The sequence below is a fragment of the Globicephala melas genome, chromosome 4, assembly GCF_963455315.2.
Source record: "Globicephala melas chromosome 4, mGloMel1.2, whole genome shotgun sequence".
NCBI classification, from domain to species: Eukaryota; Metazoa; Chordata; class Mammalia; order Artiodactyla; family Delphinidae; genus Globicephala; species Globicephala melas.
The window spans coordinates 12,837,547-12,864,639 of record NC_083317.1 but is presented as its reverse complement, the minus strand read 5'-3'; the positions used below and the strand labels follow the sequence as shown (position 1 = coordinate 12,864,639).

At 45.6% G+C, this 27,093-nt stretch overlaps 1 protein-coding gene across 1 annotated transcript in view; it reads left to right on the top strand.

Moving 5' to 3' along the window:
• HUNK (hormonally up-regulated Neu-associated kinase) overlaps positions 1-27,093 on the top strand; it is a 112,674-nt gene that overhangs the window by 63,707 nt on the left and 21,874 nt on the right. Inside the window, exons 4-6 of the mRNA XM_030880754.2 lie at positions 948-1,083; positions 14,046-14,173; positions 22,330-22,465. Coding sequence (XP_030736614.1) covers positions 948-1,083; positions 14,046-14,173; positions 22,330-22,465 — 400 coding nt within the window. The remainder of the gene's footprint in view (positions 1-947; positions 1,084-14,045; positions 14,174-22,329; positions 22,466-27,093) is intronic.

Here is a 27,093-nt window from a genome sequence, read left to right as displayed (position 1 = left end):
TTGGGGACCAGAACCATAATATTTACATTGAAGTTCAAAGGAGGAGCCATGCTCTTAATTCTTCAATCAATGAAGATGGAGGAAAGATATCAGATGAGCACCTAACACTAACAGCCCTCTAATGACCTGTCAGTTACAGGATCTGTAAGATCAAAAGTAAACACAGCACAAAAGGCACAATGGACACAGTATGGCTTTAGATGTGCCGGGCGCTTCTTTCTTCTTCCCCACCCCCCCCCCCCCCCCCCCCCCCCGGCCTTAATCATCCAGGACCAAAGCAATGCTAGGAGGTCATTTCGTCTAGTTCTCATTGCTATCTTTCTGGCGTTATTTTTCCGACCAACGCTCAGCGTTGTCTAAATTGTTGGGTGTATTTTTCCCCCCTCGTCAAATCACCATATGTTGCCTCATGCATTAGGAGCATTTTTAAGAGACTTGCATGAAATGAAAGAATTCAGCCAAAAAAGTCAGCTCTAACTGGTGGGATCGCATGTCACCTGGGGTGACACCAACCCCAGCCAGAGAAAATCAATCTTCCTTCGGCTTTTTCCCACTTGGCCACTTGGAAGCCAGCAGGCTGACTCCAAGGACTTCTGCTCGTTTTCTCCTTCTGCCTTTAGTCCTAGAAAGCAAGCCTGTCTTTTTTTCTGGATGACTCATTTCCAAGATTTGATGAAAATATGTTTTGGTTCAACATACTTTTTAGCTCTCTCTGGATTTGACTGTGAGGCCTGATAGAAAATGTTTCCAGTTCAGCAAGGGAACTTTTGTCTTGAGACCCATACCCAGAGGTTACGGTTCACAGCTGCTGGGTTTCCTTTTGGATGTGAAATGATGTGTTAGCCCGAGAGAATGTTTCCTTTCCTGCTGCTTCCCCCAACCCTCCCCCCTTTTTCATTTCCATGGTTTTCTAATTCAGGGCTGGTTTTGTCCTCCCCTCTTTGCAGACTTTGGTTTGAGCAACTGTGCCGGGATCCTGGGCCACTCCGACCCGTTCAGCACACAGTGTGGCAGCCCCGCGTACGCCGCGCCCGAACTCCTTGCCAGGAAGAAATATGGCCCCAAAATCGATGTCTGGTCCATGTGAGTTATTGAGCTTCTAAGACTGAATGCGCCCTCCTGCTGTCTCCGCTGTTCCCTTCTTATGAAATAACCTTTGAGTATTTGATGAGCATGAATTATAATTATAGGCTCCGGGATATATATGCAGTGATTCTTTGGGGTCCTGATTTCCACCTCTGTTCTTTCTGTCTTTTCTCCACCAACTGCCCGAAAGGCCTTTATCAAAATTCATTAACGTGCCGGAAGGGAAGAAAACAGAGCCGTGCCCTCGCCGAGATCACGTTCTGGTTTCACGAGTCACTCATATCCTTCCCCTGCTTGGAGTCTCCCAAAGCTTTTCACCAGCATCAGCGTAAATCCCAGCCTTGCTGCCTGGCCCCAGACCTCATGGGTCTGCCCACCTCTCCTGCCTCTGCACCTATCACCCCACCCTCTGCTCACGGTTCTTCACACATGTCAGCTTCTGTTTTGTCTTCCCCACCTCTGGGCTTTGCACTCGCTATTTCTTTTCTTTTATTGAAGTAGAGTTGGCGTATAATATCATATTAGTTTCGGGTGTACAACACAGTGGTTCGACATTTATGTATATTACACACTGGTCACCACAATAGGTCTAGCAACCATCTGTCACTGTACAAAGTTATTGCCGTATTATTGACTATATTCCCTATGCTGTAGGTTACATCTCAGTAACTTATTTATTTTATAACCGGAAGTTTGTGCCTCTTAATCCCCTTCACCTATTTTGCTCAAGCCCCCCCATCCCCCTCCCCCCTGGCCAGCACTCGCTGTTGGTTTTGCCTGGAATGCCATTTCCCAGCTCTTTGAATGGCCCGTCCACTCCCACATTCCAGTGTTAGTCCAGTGTCACCACTGCAGAGTCCATCTCTTGTTCCGGGGATGCCAGCACCTGGCACAGAGCCTGGGCTGGAGAGGGTTGGAGGGAGGGAAGAAGGAAGGTAGGAAAGAAGGAACGAAGGAAGCTAACTGTCCCCTTTGCTCCTCAGGACAACCTGTGAGGCCGGCTCTTACCCTCTTTTACACAGACAGGAGGGCAGCTCTGTAGTTAACGTGGCCCAGAGCCACCCAGCCTGTAGGTGTGGGAGCTGCGCTTTGCACTCAGGGCTCTTCACGCCTCAGCCTGAGCTCCCGGTTCCTTCCCTCTCTCCAGAGGATGTGTGAAGGCTGCAGGTAGAGAGGGTGCCGTGTGCTGCTGACTTGCTGGGGGCCACTGGGGTAGGGGGGAGTGGCAGAAGGAAGCAGAGGCAGAGGATACCTTCTCTTTGAGGTGCGCTGGGTGGTGTGACTGGCAATGCTAATCCCAGACTCTTTTTATACTGTGCCCAGACGGGCCTCAGAATCCTTCTCAACACAGCCCACCAGGCAGCCAACACCAATGGATCAGAGTCAATACACAGGTGAAATCCATTCTTGGTGTCATAAGTGTCTGGTACGTAATCTGCCCTTAATAAGTATTTACTTATTAATGGGTGAATATGAAAGTTTGAGTCTATAATCATTCTCTCTCCTTAACAGTTAGGGTACGTGTTTAGGCTAAATAGAATGCTTTCAGAGGGATGATTTGTGTACAAAAAAAAAAAAAAAAATGTGGAGAATGGGGAGTCTGAAAGACCAGGGGCTCAGGGGTGTCACGTAACTGTGGTGACAGGCAGTGGGGTGGGCGACATAGTGATCAAAGGGAAAGAGAGGTTGGAGAAGAGGTGACAGTTTGCTCTTGAGGTCCTGCTCTAGAGGGGACTGGATAATACAGTGTCGTCCCTGGTTGTCATGGTGATGAAGCTCAGCCTGTGTGAGAGGGACCCTTTCTGGCCCGTGACTAACAAAGCAGGCATCTCCGCAAAGTCTAGAACTGCTGGTAGAAGGAAGGAAGGAAGGAAGGAAGGCAGGAAGGAAGAAGGATTGTCAGAGCTGTAGGAGAGCGCCTGGCCTTATAACCAGCCTGGGGTCACTCGTCCCCTTGTGCTAACACTAAGATGGGGACAAATCATTTATCCTGTGTGGGGAAATACAAAGGAAAATGAAAAGCACAGGCTGCAAAAGACAGCACCATCTGAGGGTCAGTATTAAGCTCGGACTTTGTTCCTACTTCTTCTTCTGAGTCCCTTGACGTGGGAAAGGAATCCACATTTAGTGACCACAGATGCTCCACTTCTTAGTTTTGGGGCCCCATGATTAAAATAAAGGGACTTGGGACTTCTCTGGGGGCACAGTGGTTGAGAATCTGCCTGCCAATGCAGGGGACACGGGTTCGAGCCCTGGTCCAGGAAGATCCCACATTCCGCGGAGCAACTAAGCCCGTGCACCACAACTGCTGAACCTGAGCTCTAGAGCCCGCGAGCCACAACTACTGAGCCCACGAGCCACAACTACTGAGCCCGCGCGCCACAACTACTGAAGCCCGCATACCTAGAGCCTGTGTTCCACAACAAGAGAAGCCACCACAATAAGAAGCCTACGCACCGCAGTGAAGAGTAGCCCATGCTCGCCGCAACTAGAGAAAGCCCGCGCGCAGCAACGAAGACCCAACGCAACCAAAGATAAATAAATTAAAAAATAAATAAATAAAATAAAGTAAAGGGACATGGTCCATTGCCACCTGCTGTGTCGCCATCCATCCAGTGATTCTACCCAGAAGTAATGGTGGCCTCGGAGGAGCGCAGGTAAAGGGGAAGCTGCAGGAGGAATGGAGATGACCCGAGACCAGGATGCCCGGACTCTCGCCTCCCGCCTCCACCCTGGCTGCTGGCCTGGTGGGGCTGTGTCTGGGGCAGCTGGACACTTCTTTGCTAACCTCCACTTAATCGCATTTTTTTCCAGAAGATGATGTGCAGCTGAAAGTCTCCTGAAAGCTCTAATAGGGCCAATATTCTTAGTCATGATACCATCAAGTAATGTATGTCAAAGCCTTTGATAAACGGTCAGACACTTTACAGACACTGGGCTTCAGCTGATCACGGCAAAGCTCTGGAGGCCCGTGTGGGATGCGTCCAGGTAGACCAGAAACCGCAGCCCCTTGAGTCCCTGTTCTGGTGCCCTGAGGTGGGGAGTTGAGGTGGAGTAAATTCTTACCCTTGCTCAGCTACAAAGGGTCATGTTTTATTCCTTCTTAGAAACAAGGTTTCCCCAGAGCAGCTCTGTGTTAGCTGACACTCTGGAACATTCCCTAGGGGATGAGACCACATGACCCACACCTAATTCACAGGGATGGTATAAACTCGGCCCTTTTTAGAAGCTGTTGATAAAGCTTGAAAAACAAAAGGAAGCTATGTGAGCCCTATATTGGCTTACTAGAGATTTGTTCATTCAGCAGATATTTGTGGAGTCAGGCCCTGTGCCGAGTTCTGAGTGCACAATGGTCCGTCCTGCTCCTGTAATGATCACTGTTAACCCTCACATACCTCCCGCTGAGTGACGAGCAGCGTTCCAAGGGCTCTGCGAGTTTTAGCTCATCTCGTCTGCCTCACAGCGCTTCGAGGGAATGCTTTGTTGTCCCACTTTACAGATGAGGACACTGAGGCATGAAGAGCTGAAGGCACTTGCCCAGATAACACACACAGCTTGTGTGCGATCAAGCCAAGATGGACCGAGGGGGTCTGACTCTGGAGTCTGCCTTTCATCGTCACCCTCTACTGTTTCTACTATGTTGTGCTTCCTCTTGTAGGATTTACAGACTAGTGGGGCAGACGGACAATTTTTTAAAAAGCTGTAAACTCAGTGCGGTCATGGCTGTGGAAGAAGTGGGCGGGATGCAGGGAACAAGGCTGGGGGTGGCCTCTTGAGAAGACCTCAAAGCCAAATCCTAAGTATGAGAAGAATCAGCTATGGGAAGAAGAAGGTGTGGGAGAAGGCTGTAGGCAGACAGAACAGGATGTGTGAAGGCTGTAGAGTGGGAAGGGGTGGGAAGGGGTTTGAATTTTGCCCTAAAGGTAGTGAGAGACTATTGGACAATTATAAGCAGGTGGGTAACAAAAAGTTATGGATTGAATTGTGTCCCTCCAGAAAAAGGTATGTTGGAGTCCTAAACCCCAGGACCTCAGAATATGACCTTACTTAGAGATTGGGTCTTTAATGAGATAAATGAAGTCATTAGGATGGGCTGTAGTCCAATATGATTGTGTCCTCACATAAAGGGGAAATTTGGACACTGAGAGAAGACTATGTGACAATGAAAGCAGGGATCAGGGTGATGGATCTAGAAGCCAAGGAACCCCAGATGGCCAGCAGACCACCAGAGGCTCAGGGAGCAGCAAGGAACAGATGCTCATTCACTGCCCTCAGGAGACACCAACACTGCCACCACCTTCATCACAGACTCTGCGCCTCCAGAATTGTGAGATTTCCTTTGTTTAAGCTCTGCAATCTCAGGAAAGGTGAAAGGTGAGTAAAAACTCACCACTCCAGGTCCCAGGAGCCATTCTCCTTCCCAGTGAATCAAGTGCGCTAATTGACAAGTGAAACGGACTAGCTGAAGTCTTGGTCACCCCTCACAGCCCCCCAGCAGAGGTCACCAAAAGGTCAGACCATATACCGAAGTCTCAGTCCTTGCTGTTCCCCGTACATTATTGGCTGCATGAAAACCAGAAACAAAAGAAAACCACCAACATGTAGAATTTCATTCACATAATGGTGGGAGAGTCCCTGGAGCAAGAGAGGACAAGCCTTGGTGCAGAAGCACTTTTCAAGATGCCTCTGTGTTACCTTTTCTCATGTCTCTTTGGGCAAAGTAGAGTGCATGGCCAAGCCCAGAGTCAAGAGGAGAGATAGATTCCACCCCCTGATGGGGGAGTAGCAAGGAATTTGTGGCCTTTGTCTTTTTTTGTTTGTGTGTTTTGCAATTGAACATACTTATCTACTCCTATGGACAAGTGTGTTCCCCCCCAAATTCATATTTTGTAGCCGTAACCCCCAGTGTGATGGTATTTGGAAGTGGAACCTTTGGCAGGTCATGAGGGTGGAGCCTTCATGATGGCATTGGTGTTCTTTTAAGAAGAACTTGCTCACTCCCTGACATGTGAGGACACGGGGAGAAGGTGGCTGTCTACAAGCCAGGAAAAGAGACCTCCCCAGAACCTGGCCACGTTGGCACCCTGATCCAGACTTCCAGCCTCCAGAACTGTGAGAAAATAAATTTCTGGTGGTTAAACTACCCTGTCGGTGGTATTTTGTTATGGCAGCCCAAGCTGACCAAGATACCTGCTTATAGGTGACCTAGAAGTCTCACCTGAAAACAAATAGAGCATGTCAGGAGGCACGGTGCTGAGAACAAATGAGGATGCCCAGCTGGGTTAAATTCAAGAAGGCATCAGAGGAGCCTTTAATCTGCTCCTGAGGGATGACATGGAGTTTGCCAGATGGAGAAAAGGAGGGGAAACTTTCCAGGCAGAGGGAACAGCCTATTCAAAGGTGGGAAGTTGTGAAATGTCTGATTCCTCTTGCTCTTAATCTTGGAGAAAACAAAACTTCAGAACCTTCTTTGAGAGATTAATTTTCCACTGCTTTGGGATGTTTGTGTCTGAGACACTGGTTAGGTTTCTGTTTGGTGCCCACGACTTTGCTGGCGGCATTGGAAATGGAAAACCCAAAGAGAATTTAATTTTAAAGGCTGTTTAAAAAGAGAGTGAAAGTGGGACCAATTTTTTCCCTGGGTCAGACACCAGTATTATAAAACATCCCTTTTATTGTTCTGAAAAAATAAAATGAAGAGTTTGCTTCCGAAATCAAAGCAAACTCCCATCTCCAGAGGTTTTTTTTGGACTTTGACAGGGGGATGGGGCCTTTCTTCAAGACTTCTGACACTGACTCAGGAAGAAAACCAGCTTGTCATTCAAGGGAAGCTTGGGAAAGAAAGCTCTTCCCCACAAATGGGGCCCCCAGGATCCTCCTCCTCTAGTGAATCAGGAATTAACAATGGAAATGGAAAAAGACGTGTGCCATCTTGGAGGACTCCCGTTATTTTCAATGGTCATTGTTTTTGTATTTGAACTATATATGAATACCTTTTTTTTTTTTTTTTTTGCCGTACGCGGGGCTCTCACTGTTGTGGCCTCTCCCATTGCGGAGCGCAGGCTCCGGACGCGCAGGCTCAGCGGCCATGGCTCACGGGCCCAGCCGCTCCGCGGCACGTGGGATCCTCCCAGACCGGGGCACGATCCCGTGTCCCCTGCATCGGCAAGCGGACTCTCAACCACTGCGCCACCAGGGAAGCCCTATGAATACCTTTAAGATCATTCGCTTCTTTCCTTTAACCCCTGTGAATGAAATATCTATATCTCTATCTCCAGTGAATTTTGAAATTTCAGACACAAAAATTAAATATCCATTCTGGTGCAGTGAACTTTTTTTATGGCAACTGACTTTTCCTCAGAGTGGCATATATGCTAATTAAAAAAACCCTTTAATGCAGATGTACTTTTGAAATGAAAAGAATTCAAATTAACTTAATTTTCAAAATATTACAATGCTCTTGGGAGAACTTCCTTGAATCTCTAAGGGTAGGGAAAACAGAAAGTGAGAGTTCTATCCCCAAAACATTGAGAATGCAACATTTTTTCACCAAAGTCGCTCTTTGCTTTCCTGGGGGCATCTGAGGTGAGGGAAGCATTTTTGTGAAGACCTGGTACTTAGTGGAGTGTCCTGCACAATACACCCAGACCACCTTCCCAGGCTCAGTGAGTCTGTTTTCACTTTGTGGGAAATCTCTGTTCCAGTGCTGTCTCTTTGGGTAGACAAGTTGGCCGAGGGGTGTCATCTTGTTCCCAGCCCTACTATCCCCATATAGACCTAAGCATTCAGGAGGGAGAGCGGGAGAATTTGTTCCAGTCCTCAGACTCTGTTTTGTAAAAGTACTGCCAGACACCATCAGCTACTTCCAGGGCTCAAATCTGGAAGGATAGCATTTTCTCTTCATTCAGGCCCCCTTAAAATGAAAGATGGCAGGAGAAGCAGGCAGAAAGAGGAGCCTGATGGCTTCTTTTGGGTAGTTTAGAGCCTTTGACTTTTAAAAGAGAAGGTTTCTTTAGCTTTTGAGCTTTTTCAGTTATAAAATACACGACTTTTTTGTTTTTGTAGCCAGCACGTGCATTTAAAATAGAAGAGGAAAAGGAAAAGTGTGTGTGTGTGGGGGGGGGGTGGAAGCCTTAAAATCCACAAGAAAATGATTTCTTGCTGAACACAGACCATTGAATGGAGCAGTTGTGAACTTTGAGATTTACCAAATGGATGGATCTGTTCCTGCTCTGTTTTTAAGACCTTAAATCAGAAGTTGTACTGAAAACTGGTACTGAAAGATGGAAGGCTATTGATTTTAAGTGGAGAGTTTTAATTTTTCCAAGGCAGTTTCTTTCTTGAAGAATCACACAGAAGCAAGGTGTGTCAGCTGAAGGTTCTCTCAGCTTCACTCTGGTATAAACTGGGCTGCCCACCGGCCCTGTGAGAACACGTATCCACACCCTCCCCTGACACCATAGCTCTGCCAATTGCTTTGTCCCTTGTGTCTTGTTAAAGTTGCTGACTTCTCCAGGGAGCTGCGACTCTATGTCTTTCCTTTCAGAGATGCCAGGTGATACCCCAACTTTTCCTCCAGGGAATATTTTTGTGTTTCGGATTAATATCAGGACCACCATTTGGCTCCTGATTTAATCCCAAAGATTCCACATTTACATTTCCTGGGGCCCCTTCCTCTCTTCTTCCAGCTGCCCTTCAGTGGCACTTTTTCCTTCTTTCTTGACATCACAGTATTCCACCTGGCCAGTCTCTCTGGATTTGCTTCCATCCTTATTTCTTTCTGCTTGGAAAACCCTGAATTGTATGTGCTTGTTGCCCTCCTTCATCCCAGCATCTCATTACTTTCTTTCTTTAAAACTACCTGTGGTTCTTGGGGGCCCCATGTCTGCCATGGAGAAGCTAGAAAGCCCATGGGCCGTGTTTCAAAAGACACATCAGGAAATTCTGAGCATGTTTTGAAATTCCTACTAATTCTATGGGATTACAGAGGTTTATAAACCGCATTCCACATTTTTCCCTTGGTATTCTCACATCCTTCTGAAATGTCAAAGGGACTGGATTTCTCTTTATCCAGATATTAAACGTGTATGAAAACTCTAGGGGAGGGGAATTAAGATGCTCAGTCTGGTTTCCCTTTTCAAATCTGCTGAGGCTGTAGGACTATTAATGTACGTTTCTATTATTATTTGGCAATAAGGTACAAATATAATGGGAGCTTTTTATCTCTCGTTTTTAAAAGTTTTGTGATGAAATGACAGGTCACATTTATCAAGCAGTAAACTTATGCCAGGCACAGCATTCAGCACTTTCTGTGGCTTAGTTCATTTGACCCTCATACAGCCTGAGATGTAGGTACTATTATTATCCACGTTTTATAGATGAGAGACGCTGGATGAGAGAGCTGGGTCTTCTTTACAGATTTGTGACTGTTTTTTGTTGATGATAAACTCCTCCAAGAGAAATGGAAACCTGGAGTGAGTTTGGTGAAATAATCAGGTAGAATTACTATAAAAACCACTTGCTCGATCCTGGTCTGACCACAGAGTTCACGGGCACCATTTTTAAGACAAGCATCTGCTACCTTTATCTGTGGTCACCGCCAGATCGTGGAGAGGGGCAGTGACTGGAGGAGATTTTTTTTGGGGGGGGGGGCTGCTTTGGGTCTTTGTTGCTGCACGCGGGCTTTTCTAGATGTGGTGAGCGGGGCTACTCTTTGTTGTGGTGCGCGGGCTTCTCATTGCGGTGGCTTCTTTTGTTGCGGAGCACGGGCTCTAGGCGCGCGGGCTTCAGTAGTTGTGGCACGCGGCCTCAGTAGTTGTGGCTCGCAGGCTCTAGAATGCAGGTTCTGTAGTTGTGGCACACAGGCTTAGTTGCTCCGCAGCATGTGGGATCTTCCCGGACCAGAGCTCGAACCCGTGTGCCCTGCATTGGCAGGCGGATTCTTAACCACTGCGCCACCAGGGAAGCCCTGGAGGAGATTTCTGTCATCTTTTGCAGCCAGGGGTGACAAGGAGACAAGCAGTTTGACGTCTTAAGAACTCCTTGAAGGAAGAAAGTTCATAAAGCTTTTAGAGTCAGTTCTCTGACCCCATATCACACTCACCAAACTTCTTCAGTTGGATCCCCGTCCCATTACCATAACATGCTACCTTATGTAGCATTCTGCACTATTTCAGGCACCCCACCTGTCACAGGATGCTCTGTGTCCCTAAAGATAAAGGGAAATAGAAACGGTCATAGGGCGATATTCGTCAAACTTCAGTATCGTTCACTCTTCTTATAACCCCGCGTGTTGACTCGTGATTTTTATTTAAGTTTTACTTATTGTGCTTGCATGTAAAATTAAACTCCTTTTGGGCTTCCCTGGTGGCGCAGTGGTTGAGAGTCCGCCTGCCGATGCAGGGGACATGGGTTCGTGCCCCGGTACGGGAAGATCCCACATGCCGCGGAGCGGCTGGGCCCGTGAGCCATGGCCGCTGAGCGTGCGCGTCCGGAGCCTGTGCTCCACAACGGGAGAGGCCACAACAGTGAGAGGACCGCGTACCGAAAAAAAAAAAAAAAAAAATTAAACTCCTTTTATTTAGGGTCCTGTAGAAATGAAAAACCAAAACTCATTTACAAGTTAAATCTAACCAAGACTAAAAGAACCCCCAAATATTCAAATGAGCAACATTCACTAAATGCTAAGTCTCCTGTGGGTGGGAGCTGAATTGCTGTACGCGGTCTGAGTGTGGCTCTCACCGCTGGGCACAGGCTTTCTGAGCTGCTCAGTCCCAGCTTGTGATCACTGCACTCACTCACCACTTTTCACTCTTTGAGTGGCTTTTAACCTTGGGTGTGCACGGGAAGCACGTGGGGGGCGGGTGCCCACCCCCAGAGTTTCAAACTCAGTAGGTCTGGCGCGGGGCCCCAGAATTTGCATTTCTAACAAGTTCCCAGGTGATGCCTCGGCTGCTGGCCTGAGGACCACACTTTGGGAACCACCACACTCTTCAGGTAATCAGGAGGCTTTCTTTCCCACAGATATAAGCACAGAGACATCACTGACAAATTAAGTCCACCTCTGCTCCGTTCTCATTGGCCTATGATAATAAAGGTGATATATGTTAGCACACACCTTAATAAAAGTGTGTGTTGGTAAACACAAACGCAAAAGCAGGCACTGCAGTCAAGTGTGTACAGTTGGAGGGTGACTGGGTTACATGGCGGCCGGCCCATGTCCCTGGTTGGGCTTTGTCAAATGTTTTAGTATTGTCACCACAAGAAAAGCAAAAGTAGGACTGCTGAGCCCCTGAAGTTGTGTCCCTGGGCCTCAGTTTGAGAATCACTGTATGGGTTGGGTACCGTAAAACACCTGTGGGAAAAATGATATTGTTTAAGTACCAGGCTGTTCAGCTTTAGGTGTGAGTGTCAGAGCCAGGATTAAGGCACACAGAGGTGAGCGGGGACAGGATTGACTGGTCGTGTCCCACAGCCAACCGGTAGAAGTTGTAGCCTTTGGCCTTCGTATCTGAAGCCCCTCCCCATGCATTGCCCTGAATGGCCCGAGCTGCCTTACGGAGGTTGGAAGCTGTTTGAGGTTCTTCAGGGGTCTCCAGCAACAACCTCGTGGAGTGTCTCATGGGGTTTCCATCCATAAGAGCCGTGTGTCCAAGACCCCTTTGATGCAAAAACGATAAAATTTGGAGGCCCTCTTAGTTCTCCCCTCTCATCAGTCTCCAAGCGTCCTCCAAGCAAGGATGGTTGGCTCTGCCTCAAACAGACCACAATGCAGCACTGCATCCCAGTTTCTCAGACAGGTTACATCCCCTAACACCCCTTCCCTCTGCCCCCAAACTGGCTCTCCTCCCAGCTTCCTGTCTTCTATCACGCTCACCACCACCATCCGGCTTTCCATGTTTGCGTCTTGCATCCCCTTCAGACGTCTCTATTGCTGATTTGCCTTTCTCTTTCCACTGCACGCCATCCCTCCCGTTCAGACTTTAATAACAACATGACACAGTCTCCTGCTCATTCTGAGCCCCCATCCACTTAATGCCAGGTGACTACTCCCCACATTATCTGGCCATAGAAGGTTTATTCACCCAACATCTATGCTTGTCCTGGGAAACGTGTTCCACTGAGCACACACAGGAAAACGCTGCTCTAAACGGCTCTGCGTGTGCTTTGTTCATTCTTGTCCCCATTTCTTGGTCTACACAGTGTTTCCTCATATCCAGCCGGCCAAGACAGATAAGCTCACACACATATACTTACCCCTGAGAGGCCTCCCATCTTCACGTACTTATTATAGTCCTCTGTCGCCCTTAATTCCACTCCTCTGGTGTCAAGGGCAGCAGAGTTCAGCATTTTCGTACCCCCTCTGCACTCGCTATTGGAAAGAACTGTGCTTGTTTATTTGTTGACTTGCTGGCTGTCAGCCTTCACCCAATTCTAAGTCCAAGATGGCGGCTCCTTGTCTGGCTCCCCACCCGCCCCAGAGCCAGCATCTATTCCACTGCCTGGGGCAGAGAGCCGACCTGCAAGCATCTGTGGAATGAATGTTGACGTATCAGTCAGGAGCTGGGTCTTGGCATATGCCTGCAATTCGAGAATGATCTCTAGCTGGAGCCTGTGGGCTCTGTACCTGTCCTTCTCCAGAGCGCTGTGATTCAGAGGCGCCTTGGTGGAATCGGGCCCCAAGGGTCTTCATTTCAGTCCGTCTCATTGGATTTGTTTTGACTGGAGATCCTGTTGCCTCTTTTTAAAACATTCCCTTGGGCTCTTTTGAACACTTCAGACCTCTTGGCAGGCAAGGCATTTCATCCCCATCAGGAAATCTCATCAAAATGATATTAGGATTTCACATCAGGAAAATAAAAATCCTCCAAGAGATGTTGCTGCCCTCTAGCTTGGCTTTGGATAGAAGTATAGTTAAGCCCGTTCGGAAGGTATTCTGACCACATCTGAGATACTGGTCCAGAGCTGGGTGGCCGAATCTCTCAATAAACAATAAGATAGAGAATAAAAGTGGGAAAGAGACTTCCTTTCCCCTCCCCACCCCCAAAGGAATTTCTCCAGGGTCAGGCCAAAACAGAACTCAAGGGAAGAGCAGAACACCAGTGTGGGCTCTGAGACTTCTGTCTCAAAGGGCTGAGTGGTAGCCAGGCACGCCGGCTATGCCGTGACTTGACCTCCTGGGCAGGGTCTTGCTGTGTAGTTTTTGGTCTGGCCTCCTCCAGGATCCACCTTTTAAACTGTACTTGGAAAACCACATCACGGCAGACCTACTTTTATTCGAGGTTCCTATTTATATGAGGTTCCCCAGGTATTTTTCACATCATTTGGTCTGGACTTCCTTCCAGAAGGAAGGGACATAGTTTCCCCTCCTTACTGGGATAGCTCTTGAAGCTCTTTATTTATTAATTTTTAATTTAATTTTATATTGGAGTATGGTTGATTTACAATACTGTGTTAGTTTCAGGTGTACAGCAAAGTGATTCAGTTATACATATATCCATTCTTTTTCTCATCCTTTTCCCATAATAGGTTATTACAGAATATTGAGTAGCGTTCCCTGTGCTATACAGTAGGTCCTTGTTGTTTGTCAATTTTATATATAGTAGTGTGTATCTGTTAACCCCAAACTCCTAATTTATCCCCCCTTTCCCCTTTTGGTAACCATAAGTTTCTATGTCTGTGAATCTGTTTCTGTTTTGTAAATAAGTTCATTTGTATCATGTTGAAGCTCTTTAACCTCTTCTGATTGCCTGTGCAAATCGTCAGAGTTGTGCTTTCACCCACGCCTTTCACATTTGCTGTTTCAGAGAAGAGCTGAGTGTTCTAGAAAATGACCAGGAAGGAGCACCTCGGTGGACATGAAAGTGGCAGGACTGCAGCTTCCCCAAGCCCATGTCCTCTTTGTCCTCCTCTCCCCGGGGTCTTCTTCTGGTCTCATGCTCTGGTGTCTCTCTTTTCAGAGGTGTGAACATGTATGCCATGCTGACCGGGACCCTGCCTTTCACGGTGGAGCCTTTTAGCCTGAGGGCTTTGTACCAGAAGATGGTGGACAAGGAAATGAACCCCCTTCCCACCCAGCTCTCCACAGGTAATGCACCTGCCACTCCGATTCAGGGTCCAGGGCTGCACTCTGACCACTGGAAGCAGTGTTTGTTTTGCAGCACTGGAGTTAGGACGACCCTCTGATTGTACTCGGTCTCTTCCTAGTATTAAAGCTAAGTCGCAAAATATGGTTGGGTTTCCCATCCCTAAGGAGGCACTCTCCTCAATCCTTTCTTTTTCCGTTGTAATTCTGAACCCCTAACTTCCTCCTTCTGCACAAAATACACATATCAAAAGGATCGTATAGTCTCCCTTGGAAAAATACTTTCAGGCTGGCTTGTTTTAAAACTCACCATATTATAATGTTGACTTTGAAAAGAATTGAACATCACGTTTCTGTTGTGTCTTCCTTAGTCAAGTCACTGTAAAGAAATATTAGTTTCATTCAACTTTGGTCTGGGATTTGTTTAGCAATGTGAGTTTTTGAGCCTGTTCAGGAGCTTTTAAATATATATAGGTTTGGTTACTTGATTAAACTGAATCATCAGGTGTGTTTGGAAAGTACACTCAACTTTACCTGGTTCACGTTTCAGTAAACAGTTCGTATTAAGGTTTGGTTTCAGATCCAGCCGATTAGTACAGTTTGTTCTTTGGTTTGTTTCACAATTCACTTCAAGTTCCTGGCCTTGGCTTGGCCTCGACATTCATTTAATTGGCTCCTTAGAATAAACTCAGCTTCACTAAGATCAGGCATGTGGCCAAGAAAGAAAAAAGGAGTAATTATTTAATTTCAATGTATGAAACATGGTTAAAATATAGCATTTTTGTTTGACTGCTATCAGGTATTTTTTTCTTGAGTTTATAAAGCATCCATGAGGCTGACCCGGAATTTAATGCTTGCCAAATGGCACCCAAGATGAAATGCATTCCTATAGGTAATTATCTAATTCGGTTCATACTTTCACCTCTGCTGGGGAGGTTCGAATCTCTGGAGACTGAAAGCAAAGCAGGCATTACGTACTTAGAAAGATGAGTTACACAGTTCTGTCGTTGTAAAAGAAATAGTTCTGTACCAAGAGCCATAACTCCTGGAGTTAGAAAATGTGAAAAATGTTGATTGAATTGTTATCTTTATGTTTTAGAGCTTTCGGAAATGTTGAAAGTGCTGCAATGAAAGCACATTCATTCATTCCTTCCATATTTCACATTCATTCACTTATTCCATGAATATGTCCTGGGTATCAACTCTGTGCTAGGAATGCTCTAGGCACCAGGAGAATAAAACAGTCTCTACCCTTATAGAGCATACCTATCAGCAGGGGAGGCAAAAAAATAACATATAAACAAACACGTGTGATGTTTAATAGTTTAAATGCTCTAAAGAAAATAAGATAAACCAGGATAAGGGGATAGAGAATAAAGATAGGTTTTTGTTGTTGTTGTTTTTTAACCAATTACAATTTTTAAACACCTTTTTGTTGTGGTGTAATTGTGGATTCACATGCAGCAGTGAGAAATCATACAGCGAGATATGTTTACCCTTCACCCAGTTTCCCCCATTGGTAGGATCTTAAGTAACTGTAGTTTAATATCACCACCAGGACCTTGTTAGAATCCACTGAGCTTATTGAGATATGCCTGCACCTGTGTGTGTTGGTGTGTATTTAGTTCTATGCAGTTTCATCACACGTGCAGAGTCATGTGACAGTACACAGTCAAGGTAGGGAACAGTCCCAGGACCAGGATTCCTTGTCCTACCCTTCTTTAGCGACAGCCACCTCCCTGCCTCCTAATTAACCCCTGGCAACCACTAACATGTTCTCCAACTCTATCATGTGTCCTTTCAAAAATGCTGTATATTTATATATATATCACTTTTTGTCACTCAGCATAATTCCTTTGGGACCCGTCCAAGTTGTTGCATGTATCAATCCTTTGTACCTTTTTCTTGCTGAGTAGTAGTCCATGGTATAGATATACCATAGTGTAAATATTCACCCATTGAAGGACAACTGGTTGCTTCCAGTCTCCAGCTACTATGAATAAATATTCTGTCAACATTCATGTACAGGTTTTTGTGTGAACATGTTTTCATTTCTCTGAGATGAATGCCTAGGAGTGAAATCGCTGGGTTGTATAGTAAGCACATGTTTGGTTTGTAAGGAACTGTTAACACTCCTGTTCTGAGTGGCTGTACCACTTGGCATTCTCTCTAGCAATGTGTGAGTGATCCAGTTTCTCTGCATCCTTGCCAGCATCTGATACTCTCACTACTTTTTATTTTAGCCATTCTGATAGGGTCTAATGATACCTCATTGTGGTAACAAAAAAGATTTAATGTTAATAAATAAATTCAGTCTTTCAAGGTAGTCTCTTTAAGAGTTATATTGTCATAAGTACTGCCATCTTTCAGAGTGATTCTGAAGTTCCTCTTATGATTCAGAGCCTGTTTTGTCTTAAGTGGCCCAATACAAAGAACAATAGGAGGTTGTTTGTATCCTCATGCCTGGAAAAGGCAGACAGTGTTCACTTTGAATCCCAGTGAGACCCTAAAGAGCTGGAGCTGCTTCTCACTGTATTAGTCAGGATAGCCCAGGTTATGCTGCAGTAACAAACAGCCCCCAGATCTCGGTGGCATAAGACAGCAAAGATTCTCTTTTTTTTTTTTTTTGGTCACGCCATGTCGCATGCGGGATCTTAGCTCCCCGACCAGGGATTGAACCCGTGCCCCCTGCATTGGAAGCACAGAGTCCTAACCACTGGACCACCAGGGAATTCAACAAAGATTCATTTCTCATTCCTGCTTTATGCCTGTGGAGAGTTGGATCAAAGGTCAAAGGGTTCTGCTCATTTCAGTTAGTCAGGGTCCCAGACCAATGGGGCAGCCACCATTTCAAATGTATCTGATGCGTGCAGAGGGAAAGAGAAATCTAGAAGGTCTCTTGTCAGCAGTGAAATCTTCCACCAACATTCCACTCATAACTCCTAACTTTCTAAAACATGTCACATGGCTTCACTCAGCTAAAGGAACTGAGGAAGGGCAACCCTACCATATATCTGGAAGGCAGAAAGCCAGAAATATCCGTTGACCAAACAGCATTATCAGTGAGAGCCACAGGCTATAGGAGGAGGAGTGGGGGCGGGGGGTGGGCAGTGGCCCCTGCCATCGTCACTGAGGAGGGTTGGGCAGCAGGGCAAGGAAAGGTAGAGTAAGAGCACGAGGAAATCAGTCTCATTACTTCTGAACCAAACTTGTTTTTACTCCAGTACTGTTATCTGGCCTTAGCAGTCTAGGCTCTAAGTGTCTTCTGATTGTGACAATTAATTTTACCCTTAAAGAAGTAAAAGTTGCACCCCTGAAAATGTTAAAAAATAAAAAATCCAAAGGAAATTCCACAGAAGAAAAATTAGAAATGTTCCCAGCAATGTCAGCATCCCTGGAGTTGGTGTCCAAGCTCACGTGGCTCCTGCGCTGGGCAGACAGTTTTGACTTTGGCCTTAAGCTTTGTGTGTGCTTGTTAAAGGTCTTCACATTCCTACAGGATGCTGTGGTCTTGACCGGTCAGACATGAACAAGCATGAAGTGCATTTCTATATCTGATTTTACGATTAAGGAATGTGGACATTGCCCTCCCCCTTTTATTCTTTTACCATTGGGATATGTGTATATCTACTCAACTTGGGCTTTAACCCTTTGTGCCAGGTACAAAACATAGCGTTGGCACATAATAGTTGCTCAGGGAATCTAAGTCTCTGGCACTTGTGTTAAAGTGTGTGGTCTGGGAAGGCAGCCCATAGATTCATTTGAGTACTCAGATATGGGATCTGGCTCCATGCGGTAGGGCCCAGAGCTGTGCCCCAGCTGCAGAGGAAGCTCAGATCATCTTGTTTACAGAGGGAATGACTTCAGTTTGGGGGATCAGCCACTGCCCTTCCATCAGCCCCCTGCTTCTCCAACCCTTTGTTCTTTGCACCTCGAGTTTACCACTTCTCCCTTCCACCGTGCCTGGCCCATCTTCATTTGTGATACTGTATGATACTGCCTTGTTTACATCCCAGAATACAAGCTTACAGTAACAGGAGTAGCTGTCATTTACTGAATGGCCATTGGTAAGTGCTTTTCATAGCACCTCCTGTTCTCAGAACAACTCTGTAAGGTAAGTTCTATTATTCCCAATTTATTAAGGAGGAAACTGAGTCTCGGTGAGGTCATATAGCTTCTCTGGTTTTTCATTTGCATCTGCTTGACCCCCAAACCTGAACTTCCCGACTATACTGGGTTGCTTCCCTATCTTTCTTTATGTTATTCAGTATAAGATGCCTCCACTCCCCTCCCCATCCCAGATTTGGTGGTTTTATCTGTTGTCCTCATGTTTTGAGTAATATCAAAATTGAAACATCCAAATTGAGGATATGCCATTTTATTGTGTCTCTCTAACACATCTTTATTAATTTGATGATTCTATCATTCATCCTTTTTTTGAGAATATTTATTTGGTTGCGCTGGGTCTCAGTTGCGGCAGGCGGGCTCCTTAGTTGTGGCTCACCAGCTCCTTCGTTGCGGCATGTGGGCTCCTTAGTTGCAGCATGTGGACTCTTAGGTGTGGCATGCATGTGGGATCTAGTTCCCTGACCAGGGATCAAACCCGGGCCCCCTGCATTGGGAGCATGGAGTCTTAACCACTGTGCCACCAGGGAAGTCCCCTATCATTCATGTTTGTGATGATCTTTCCACGTCTGTTGTATAATAGCACTCTTTTTTTTGGATTAAGTTGGAAAAATTTTTGCCATATTTGAGCTGAAAAAGAGCACAGTGTTATTGCCCTTGTGAGTCTGTTCTGCATGCTTTTGAAGAATTGCCTCTTTTCTCCACCATGTAGTTTGAAAGCTTAAGCTGTTGGGATCTTGCCAATTCTGGCTTCTAGACAGTTTCTCTTTCTGATTGTTGGTGCTTGTACATCACAGAGTTGTGAATGCCTTTCATGGTTTTCACATTTACCTTTTCATCACTACACCTCAATGATGGCACCTAGAATATATTCCAGACACTCAGTTAAGATCTAGAGGGTTTTGCACCATGAAGTTACTGAAGTGATGCTGAAGGTGGGGTGTTAGCATTTGTGAGGGTTGAGCCAATGCCAGTTAAGATTGCTGAGATGGCCAACAGGCACATGAAAAGATGCTCAACATCGCTAATTTTTAGAGAAATGCAAATCAAAACTACAATGACATATCACCTCACACTGGTCAGAATGGCCACCATCAAAAAACCTACAAATAATTAATGCTGGAGAGGATGTGGAGAAAAAGGAACCTTCCTACATTGTTGGTGGGAATGTAAATTGGTGCAGCCACTATGGAAAACAGTATGGAGGTTTCTTAAAAAACTAAAATAGAACTACCATATGATCCAGCAGTCCCACTCCTGGGCATATATCTGGAGAAAACTCTACTTGGAAAAGGTATGTGCACCCCAATGTTTACAGCAGCACTATTTACAATAGCCAAGACATGGAAGCACCCTAAATGTCCAGCAACAGATGAATGGATAAAGAAGATGTAGTATATATGTACAATGGAATATTACTCAGCCATAAAAAAGAGAATGAAATAATGCCATTTGCAGCAATTTGGATGGAGCTAGAGATTGTCATAAGTGAAGTTAGTCAGACAGAGAAAAACAAATATATGATATCACTTACATATGGAATCTAAAAAAAATGATTTAAATGAACTTATTTGCAAAAAAGAAATAGACTCACAGGCAGAGGAAACAAACTTATGGTTACCAAAGGGGAAGGGCAGTGGTGGGGGGAGATAAATTTGGAATTTGGGATTAACAGTTACATAGTACTATATATAAAATAGATAAACAACAAGGCCCTACTGTATAGCACAGGGAATTATATTGAGTACCTTGTATATAACCTATAATGAAAAAGAGTCTGAAAAAGAATACATATATTTTTATATATATGTGTGTGTGTGTGTGTGTGTGTGTGTGTATATATACACACACACACACACACATACATATATATGAAAAAAAAGATTTCTGAGAAGCCTCAACTGTCCAATAATTGTTGTTGCTGCTTACTCCTGGGAGGTGATGAGGAAGGAGCTTCAGGTGTGGGAGACCCCAACTGTCGTCCCATGGACGGCACTGGAGCAAAATGTTTGATGGCTTCGTCTGTCTCCTGCGGCTATTTCCCTAGGCACAGTGTCAGGAGCTCACACAAGCCAGTCCAGACTTTGGAAAAGCTGAAGCTCATGGAGGTGACAGGTTTTGCACTGGAGGAGTGCGTACCTTCTGTGACATGGAGCACAGGCAGGGAGTGCGCCCCGTGTGGGCCATCCCTATGCTTGAGCCCGAGTGGAGACCCCAAGCGCTAGCCTAGAAGACGGGCTGGGACTCATGGCTGTGCCCCCCATGGCTTTCCAGGACAGTGGAGAGTATTTTAATCCCTTTTGCTCATGAGTCATAGGGATATTCAAGACCCTAACACAAACTTCAAAGAGCTGTAAGCATGTTTTCTAAGTCCTTTTTGGATAGTAAGGCAATATTTGTGATGTCCACAGAAAGAAAATTCACCAGTAGAGATCTGAACTAAAATTACTTGTGCTCATCAGCAATTTGTGAAGGCGCAGAGCGCTTGTTCTGAAAATAGAACAAAAACACACATCCAGTCTGTTCTTAGCTCTGTTCTTAGCTTAGTTAATCATACTCTGAGAAAGCCTGGGTTGCTGTTCAGGTCCTTTGAGGGTAAGCAACAGAGATGTCTGTAAAAGAAACATCATTTACTGAATAGCCTCCCCGTTTCAACTCATTTAGCTCACATCTTTTTTTCTTTGACCAATAGATGCCCCGATAAAGCAAATAGAAATGACCTTACAATATAGGGGAGGTGAGAGAAGGGAGATAGAGGTTCCAACAAGAGGAACCCCTCTTTTGAAGCCCCACTTGCTTTTCAGAGCATTGAAGAACATTTTAGAAAAGTTTTATTTGGAGACCCAGCTATAAAACTTAGAATAGTTAATGTGCCTCATTGACTGTTCTCGCATCTACGCATGTATTTTTACCCACAACGTTCTCAAAGGGAAATGACCTTCTGGTGACCTCATCAACTGTGTGGGAACCCACCTGGAGAGGTTACCTGGGGTCCTGAACTAGCAAAAGCTATTTCTTTGGGGTTGATTCTGGCATCAGAGTTAGCTCCTCTTTTGATGGCTTCATTTTTACCCCGCAAAAGATGGTTGACAGTAACACCCATCATTCTGTAAAGGACAGTTTTTGAAATGACAGCTAAAGCCTGTGAGAAAGTGAGAATTTTTATGACTTATCACCGAAAACTTAGATTATCTTAGAAAACTGAAAAACAGCTTTGGAGGGAAGACAGAAAAGTTTGGTGACCAAGCAAATTAAGATTATTTTCCGGAATCTATTACTTGGTATATTGGAAATTGGATATCATGTACAAAGCTACATAAAAGAGTATTTTTTTCTCTTGCAAGGATAATATCACAATGCTTCATACAATGAGTATAAATAAGAAAATATCCTGGTCCCAAAGCTCAAGCAAGACAGACCATCTTCATTTTGAAGGAATCCCTGGCATTCCTTGTCCATAGGAAGACCTGCATATTCTCCTGCTGAACAATTTTGGAGCCTGTGACCTTCATGTGCATTATAAACGTATTTTCCCATGTTGTGTAGTTGTCTCCACTGTTATAATCTTAAAGGATGCATGTATAGCACAGGGAACTATACTCAGTATTTTGTAATAACCTATAAAGAGAAAAGAATTTGTATATATATAATATATAAATATATAATTATATTATATATATAATAATATATATATATTCCTCAAAACCTACCTTGAGATCAAGCATTGTCTTTTTACTTTCTTTCCTCCCTCTTTGGCTCACCTTTAGCAGTGGGCCAGAGAAAAAAACCACAGCGGTGGACCATGAGACCACAGGTGGTTTGGGGAAGTACAGGATGTGGGGAGACCCGTACTGGTTCGTGCTCTACCGTGTTCCAGGTGCACCTCTTGGACAGATATCTTAAACTCTTGGCTTACGACTCCCAGAGATCCAGAAAATAGATCAGCAGTGGCTCGGGAGGTGTGGTGGGTCCCTTGCCCTGGGTCTTCCTTCAGCCTGTAACACGTGTGTGTTCTCTGCTGAATGTCTTTGCAGGAGCCGTGAACTTCCTGCGTTCTCTCCTGGAACCAGATCCTGTGAAGAGGCCCAATATCCAGCAGGCACTGGCGAATCGCTGGCTTAATGAGAATTACATGGGCAAAGCGCCATGCAATGTCACCTATCCCAACAGGTAATCAAGTGCACACAGAGGGACTCCTCCTCGGGCAAGATGGGGCCTGTCTTACGAGCCCCTGAATAGTTCTGGACAGGAAGCTTCACGTGATTCAAGCAAAGGCCACGTCTTCTCTTGGCCGCCCTTCCCCACTGCACACACAAGAGGAAGTGAAGGCGGGGCCGGCCCGTGTGGCTGTGCAGAGTGCGCCCTGCAGGGGGCGCCCGGCGGAGGGCGTGCGGGCGCTGAAATCAGGCCGCACTCCCCTTATCAAACCTGCTCCCGAGGGCGTGCGTTTTTCCAGAGCAGCACCTCTTTCTAATTCACACCAAGGGACCGTGTAGACTAGCTATGACCTGAGTGAGTGTGTGTGTGTCTGTGTGTGTATGTTTGAGTGTGTGTGTGTGTGTGTGTGTTCCACTCAAGAGCTCTCCTGTCGGCATCGGGCGGAATCCAGTGGAATCGCCTCTCTCCCTTTTCAAACCATCCCCCGGGTTCCTCTTCTGCCACTTCTTTGCTCCGATGTTTGTTTCAGCCCTAAGTCCCCTGCCCTGAAATGTTGGGGGCAGAAAGAAAAGTCAAGAGCTGGAGTCCTTTGCTTCGGGCCGTGTCTCCCTGTGCCATTTCTGTGAGGAGGAATCTTTAGGGAAGCTTACAGGCAGGAGTCCACAGGAGTCCTCAGGTATCACTGAGGGACACCTCATGATGGCCCACGTGTCCCCATGCGCGGGTGTCGAGTACAGATTTGAAAGCAGGTACAGGAAAACATTTCCTTGTACTTTTCCCTACTCATCTGACATATTGTTAACTAGCCCGAGTGGAGGAATGAGGACCCTCCCCTTGGTGACTTTAGAGCCAACGTGAGGACCTATGGGTCCAATACCCCCCAGGACTGGGACCTACCTTGAGTCCCTTCTTTCTTCAGACCTGGAGTGGCCTGCGCATTCTAGATCTGAAGCTCAGATGAAGACAAGAGAACCACTGATGAAGTGGGACAGGTAGAGCACTGACAGGGCAGGGAAGAGGTGTCTTCTGTGATCATATCTTCAAAATGCCCAGGAAGGTCTGGAAACATCCACCAAGACTTATGAAAGTTGCAGCACTGACTTCTCCAAGTGAGATGGGCAGGCAGAGCTCCGTCTTGGGGAGGAAGTTCTAGAAGAACTTCAGGGGGTGTGGGTGGACGGTGCTGGACCCGCCTCCTGGCTACTGGGCCACATTTGCACTCACCATGGCCATAGATAGCTGTCATCTACAATTCTAGCATTTGACTTGTGGGAGGTAATGTAAACAAAGTCTAGGTTACTTAGGTTACCAAGGGAACCTGGAAATAGACTGCTGGTTTCCAGTGCTGGCTCCCTTTGAGCTAGTACCTGAAATAGACACCGGGAATATTAGCCCAGCGTGAGACGGAAAGCAAAGCCGAGGCGCCATGCCCCGTCACCAGGGCTCATGCTGCCTGGGACGCCCAGGTGTGCTCTCTGTAAAGGAGGAGGCGCCGGTGGCAGCCAAATGGGTCATTAGCCTAATGTAATCACGGTCTAAATGAGCAGAATCAATCCACTCGATGCAGCAGCTGTTAAAGGAAGTGAAGCCACTGTTGAAAATACAGTCCCCCCCTCCTTGCTGACCACATCTTCATTCACAAAGATTCAGGCCCAGGCATCTCATTTTGTAGCTTATAAACAGGCTTTTGTAGATTAAAACTTAAATTCTAGTAACCTATACTGGCTTTGCCAGGTGGGTCATTTTTGCATTTGGACTTGGTCAAAAGCAATACAGGCTGCACGTGATCTAGTTGGGTAGATTGTAAAACCGGTTAAGAGCTTGTATATTAAGGAAAACGGCAGCTGAATGTCTTCTGTTTAGGTAAGGTTCGTTACGCATTTTATGCTAGAGGCAAATCAATGTCCAGTTTTTAAGTAATGAAACCAGAAATCGCAACTATTGGAAAAGACACGAGTTATTTACAGTCTTTATTGTGAAAAATATATAATGCAAAAAAAAAATGTGCTTTTGATGATGAGTTTTCTGGTTTTACCAGATAAAGGGAATAAGAATATGTGACCAGGGAAAGGAATAGTTTCTTTATAAATTCTATTTTATAGCTTCCCAACATTCATAGCCCCAGATTTAATTATTTTAGATGTTGTCAATGTTTTACTTCTGGGAAAGAGAGAAAACAAAGGTCCTGTGTTTTATATCACTCTTCTTTAAAGCCTTCTGTTAATTTGTTTGGGCCTCCAAGTTGATATCCCCATGAGGCAAGAGGAAAATGTCTTTAAATGTAAACTCTTTATAATAAATGTTCATGCCAGTTAGTCACAGATGTTTGCTGTGTGCCAGGCTCCCCTCCCTGTTCTGGGAGCAGACATTTTTTTTAGAGCCGACCCTGGATACCTCCTTCCTGTCCTGCCTGGGCCTGGACACTCTCCCACACCTCCAGTTAGCTCTGGAGATGAGTGGGAGGGAAAGCAGGTCATTGGTTCACAGGACGGAATTAGACCAAAGTGGAATAAAATTGGATTTAATGCAAATTTACTCAAAATTATACCTAGTGTTCTGGAACATTTTTTACCATTGTCTATCTCATCAAAACTTGGAGAGATACGTTTGTTCTCTACATCTGTGTCTCAATTTCTGCCCTGCAAACCAGTTCATCTGTACCATTTTTCTAGGTTACACATATATGCGTTAATATACGATATTTGTTTCTCTCTTTCTGAATTACTTTACTCTAGATTCAGCCACATCTCTACAAATGACCCAATTTCATTTCCTTTTATGGCTGAGTAATATTCCATTGTATATATGTGCCACATCTTCTTTATCCGCCAATGGGGGAAAGCGGTGGGGGGGAGGGGTTGGTGGTGGGATGAACTGGGAGATTGGGATTGACATATATACACTAATATGTATAAAATGGATAACTAATAAGAACCTGCTGTATAAAAAATAAATAAAATTTAAAAAAGAAAGAAACTTGGAGAGATAACACAGGTTCAACAACTGATACAAGAGAACACTAAATACATGCGTTGCTTATTGAAAATGTATAAAATATTACTCTCAGTCGAGAGCCAGTCCACAGTCTACGTTGGGCAGAGTTCACCTGATTTGGAAGACACGGGTACAAACGGCAGAGACGGGGTGTCTCCCCCTGCTCATTTTCTTCCTCTCTCCTCCACCCCCAGCCCCACCCTGGTGGCACCCCACACCCAGAGCACCATCCCTTCCAGGGCCTGCTCCTGGTAGGGGGTGGGGCCATCCATGTGTAGCTGTGGGTGATTGGCCAGGGGTGGGGGGAAGGGTCACAAAACTCATGATCTGATTGGCTGGGAGGTGAGGCCGTGAGGCTGTGGTCTGATTGGCCAATGTCAGTGATCTCATTGGCCAGGAGTGAGGTCAAGCAGCAGTGGTGTCACTGACCTAGGGCAGGGCTGCTGGCACGCGGTTGTTACCAGATAGTTTCAAACAGTTGTGCTTTCTGTGTTAAGTGCTTGTGTCAATCTTCACGTAATTGTATCCTTTTTAAACAAACGTTTTTATTTTTAACCATTAATCATACCAACCATACTCCAACCTGCTTTCTAGAATTTGTGATTTTGTAGCCAACAGGAGTGAGGAAAGCAGATTTTGTGGTTTCTTGGACACCTTTTCTTTGGACGGCACTTAGCCAAATAGAGGGAGAGCTGACCTAGGTTGCAATGGTCAAGAGACCTAGGTCTGCCCTTGCTGCCCCTACTAACGGGCCTGTGAACCTGGCAAGTCGGTTTCCTCTTCTGCACCATTATGGGGTTATACTGTGTGGTTTTTCCTACTGTTATGGTTCTGAGGTTCCACCAGAAATGTCTTCAGACTCTTTGGCGGTGGTTACAGAGCTCTCTAGCCAGATGTGCTCGCCTTCTGCTCACAGAGTACTGTATTTGCATCTCTCTTAAGGACTGTAGCACGTTCTCTCTGATGACACACCTCCACTACCAACACACATACTCTGTATGCCCCTCAGCCTGTTTTTGTGTTCTCCATATCTGCCACTTCTTGCCTGTGTGTCCCTGGGCAAGTTACTTCCCTGTTGTGGCCCTCAGCTTCTCCATCTGTAAAATGGGGATAATAATGGTACCTACTCAGAAGACTGTCATGAAGAATAAATGAAGTTATTTTCTCTCTTCCCCACTGGAATGTAAACTCCCTGAGGCAGGGACTTGTTGAATAAATGAATGAATGAATGAGTGGTTAAATGAATGCCTGGCGTTCATTTCTTTGGCATTTTATCCCAAGGAGTTTATCTTCATAATACTCCTGTGTAGAAGCTTTAACCTGTCCTCTGAGAGCACTTTACTTTACAGCTGAGCCCCAAATCCCCTATTTGTGAACTGTGAACTCACATTGTTCCTTCAGACACGCTCTGGGCTGTCTCCTGAACACCCTCCTTTCCCAACTCAGCTTCCACCCAACCTAAGTGTGGGCCCCACCCCATCTCCAATAAATACATTTTAAGGAAAACATGTCAAATTGTAAAGAAATTTGGGACAACTGGGGAAATTTGAATATATTCTAGATATCAGAGAATATTAAGAGATTACTAACAGTTTGTTGGGTTGTTGATGGTATTGTGGTTCTACGGAGATGTCCTTGGTTTTTAA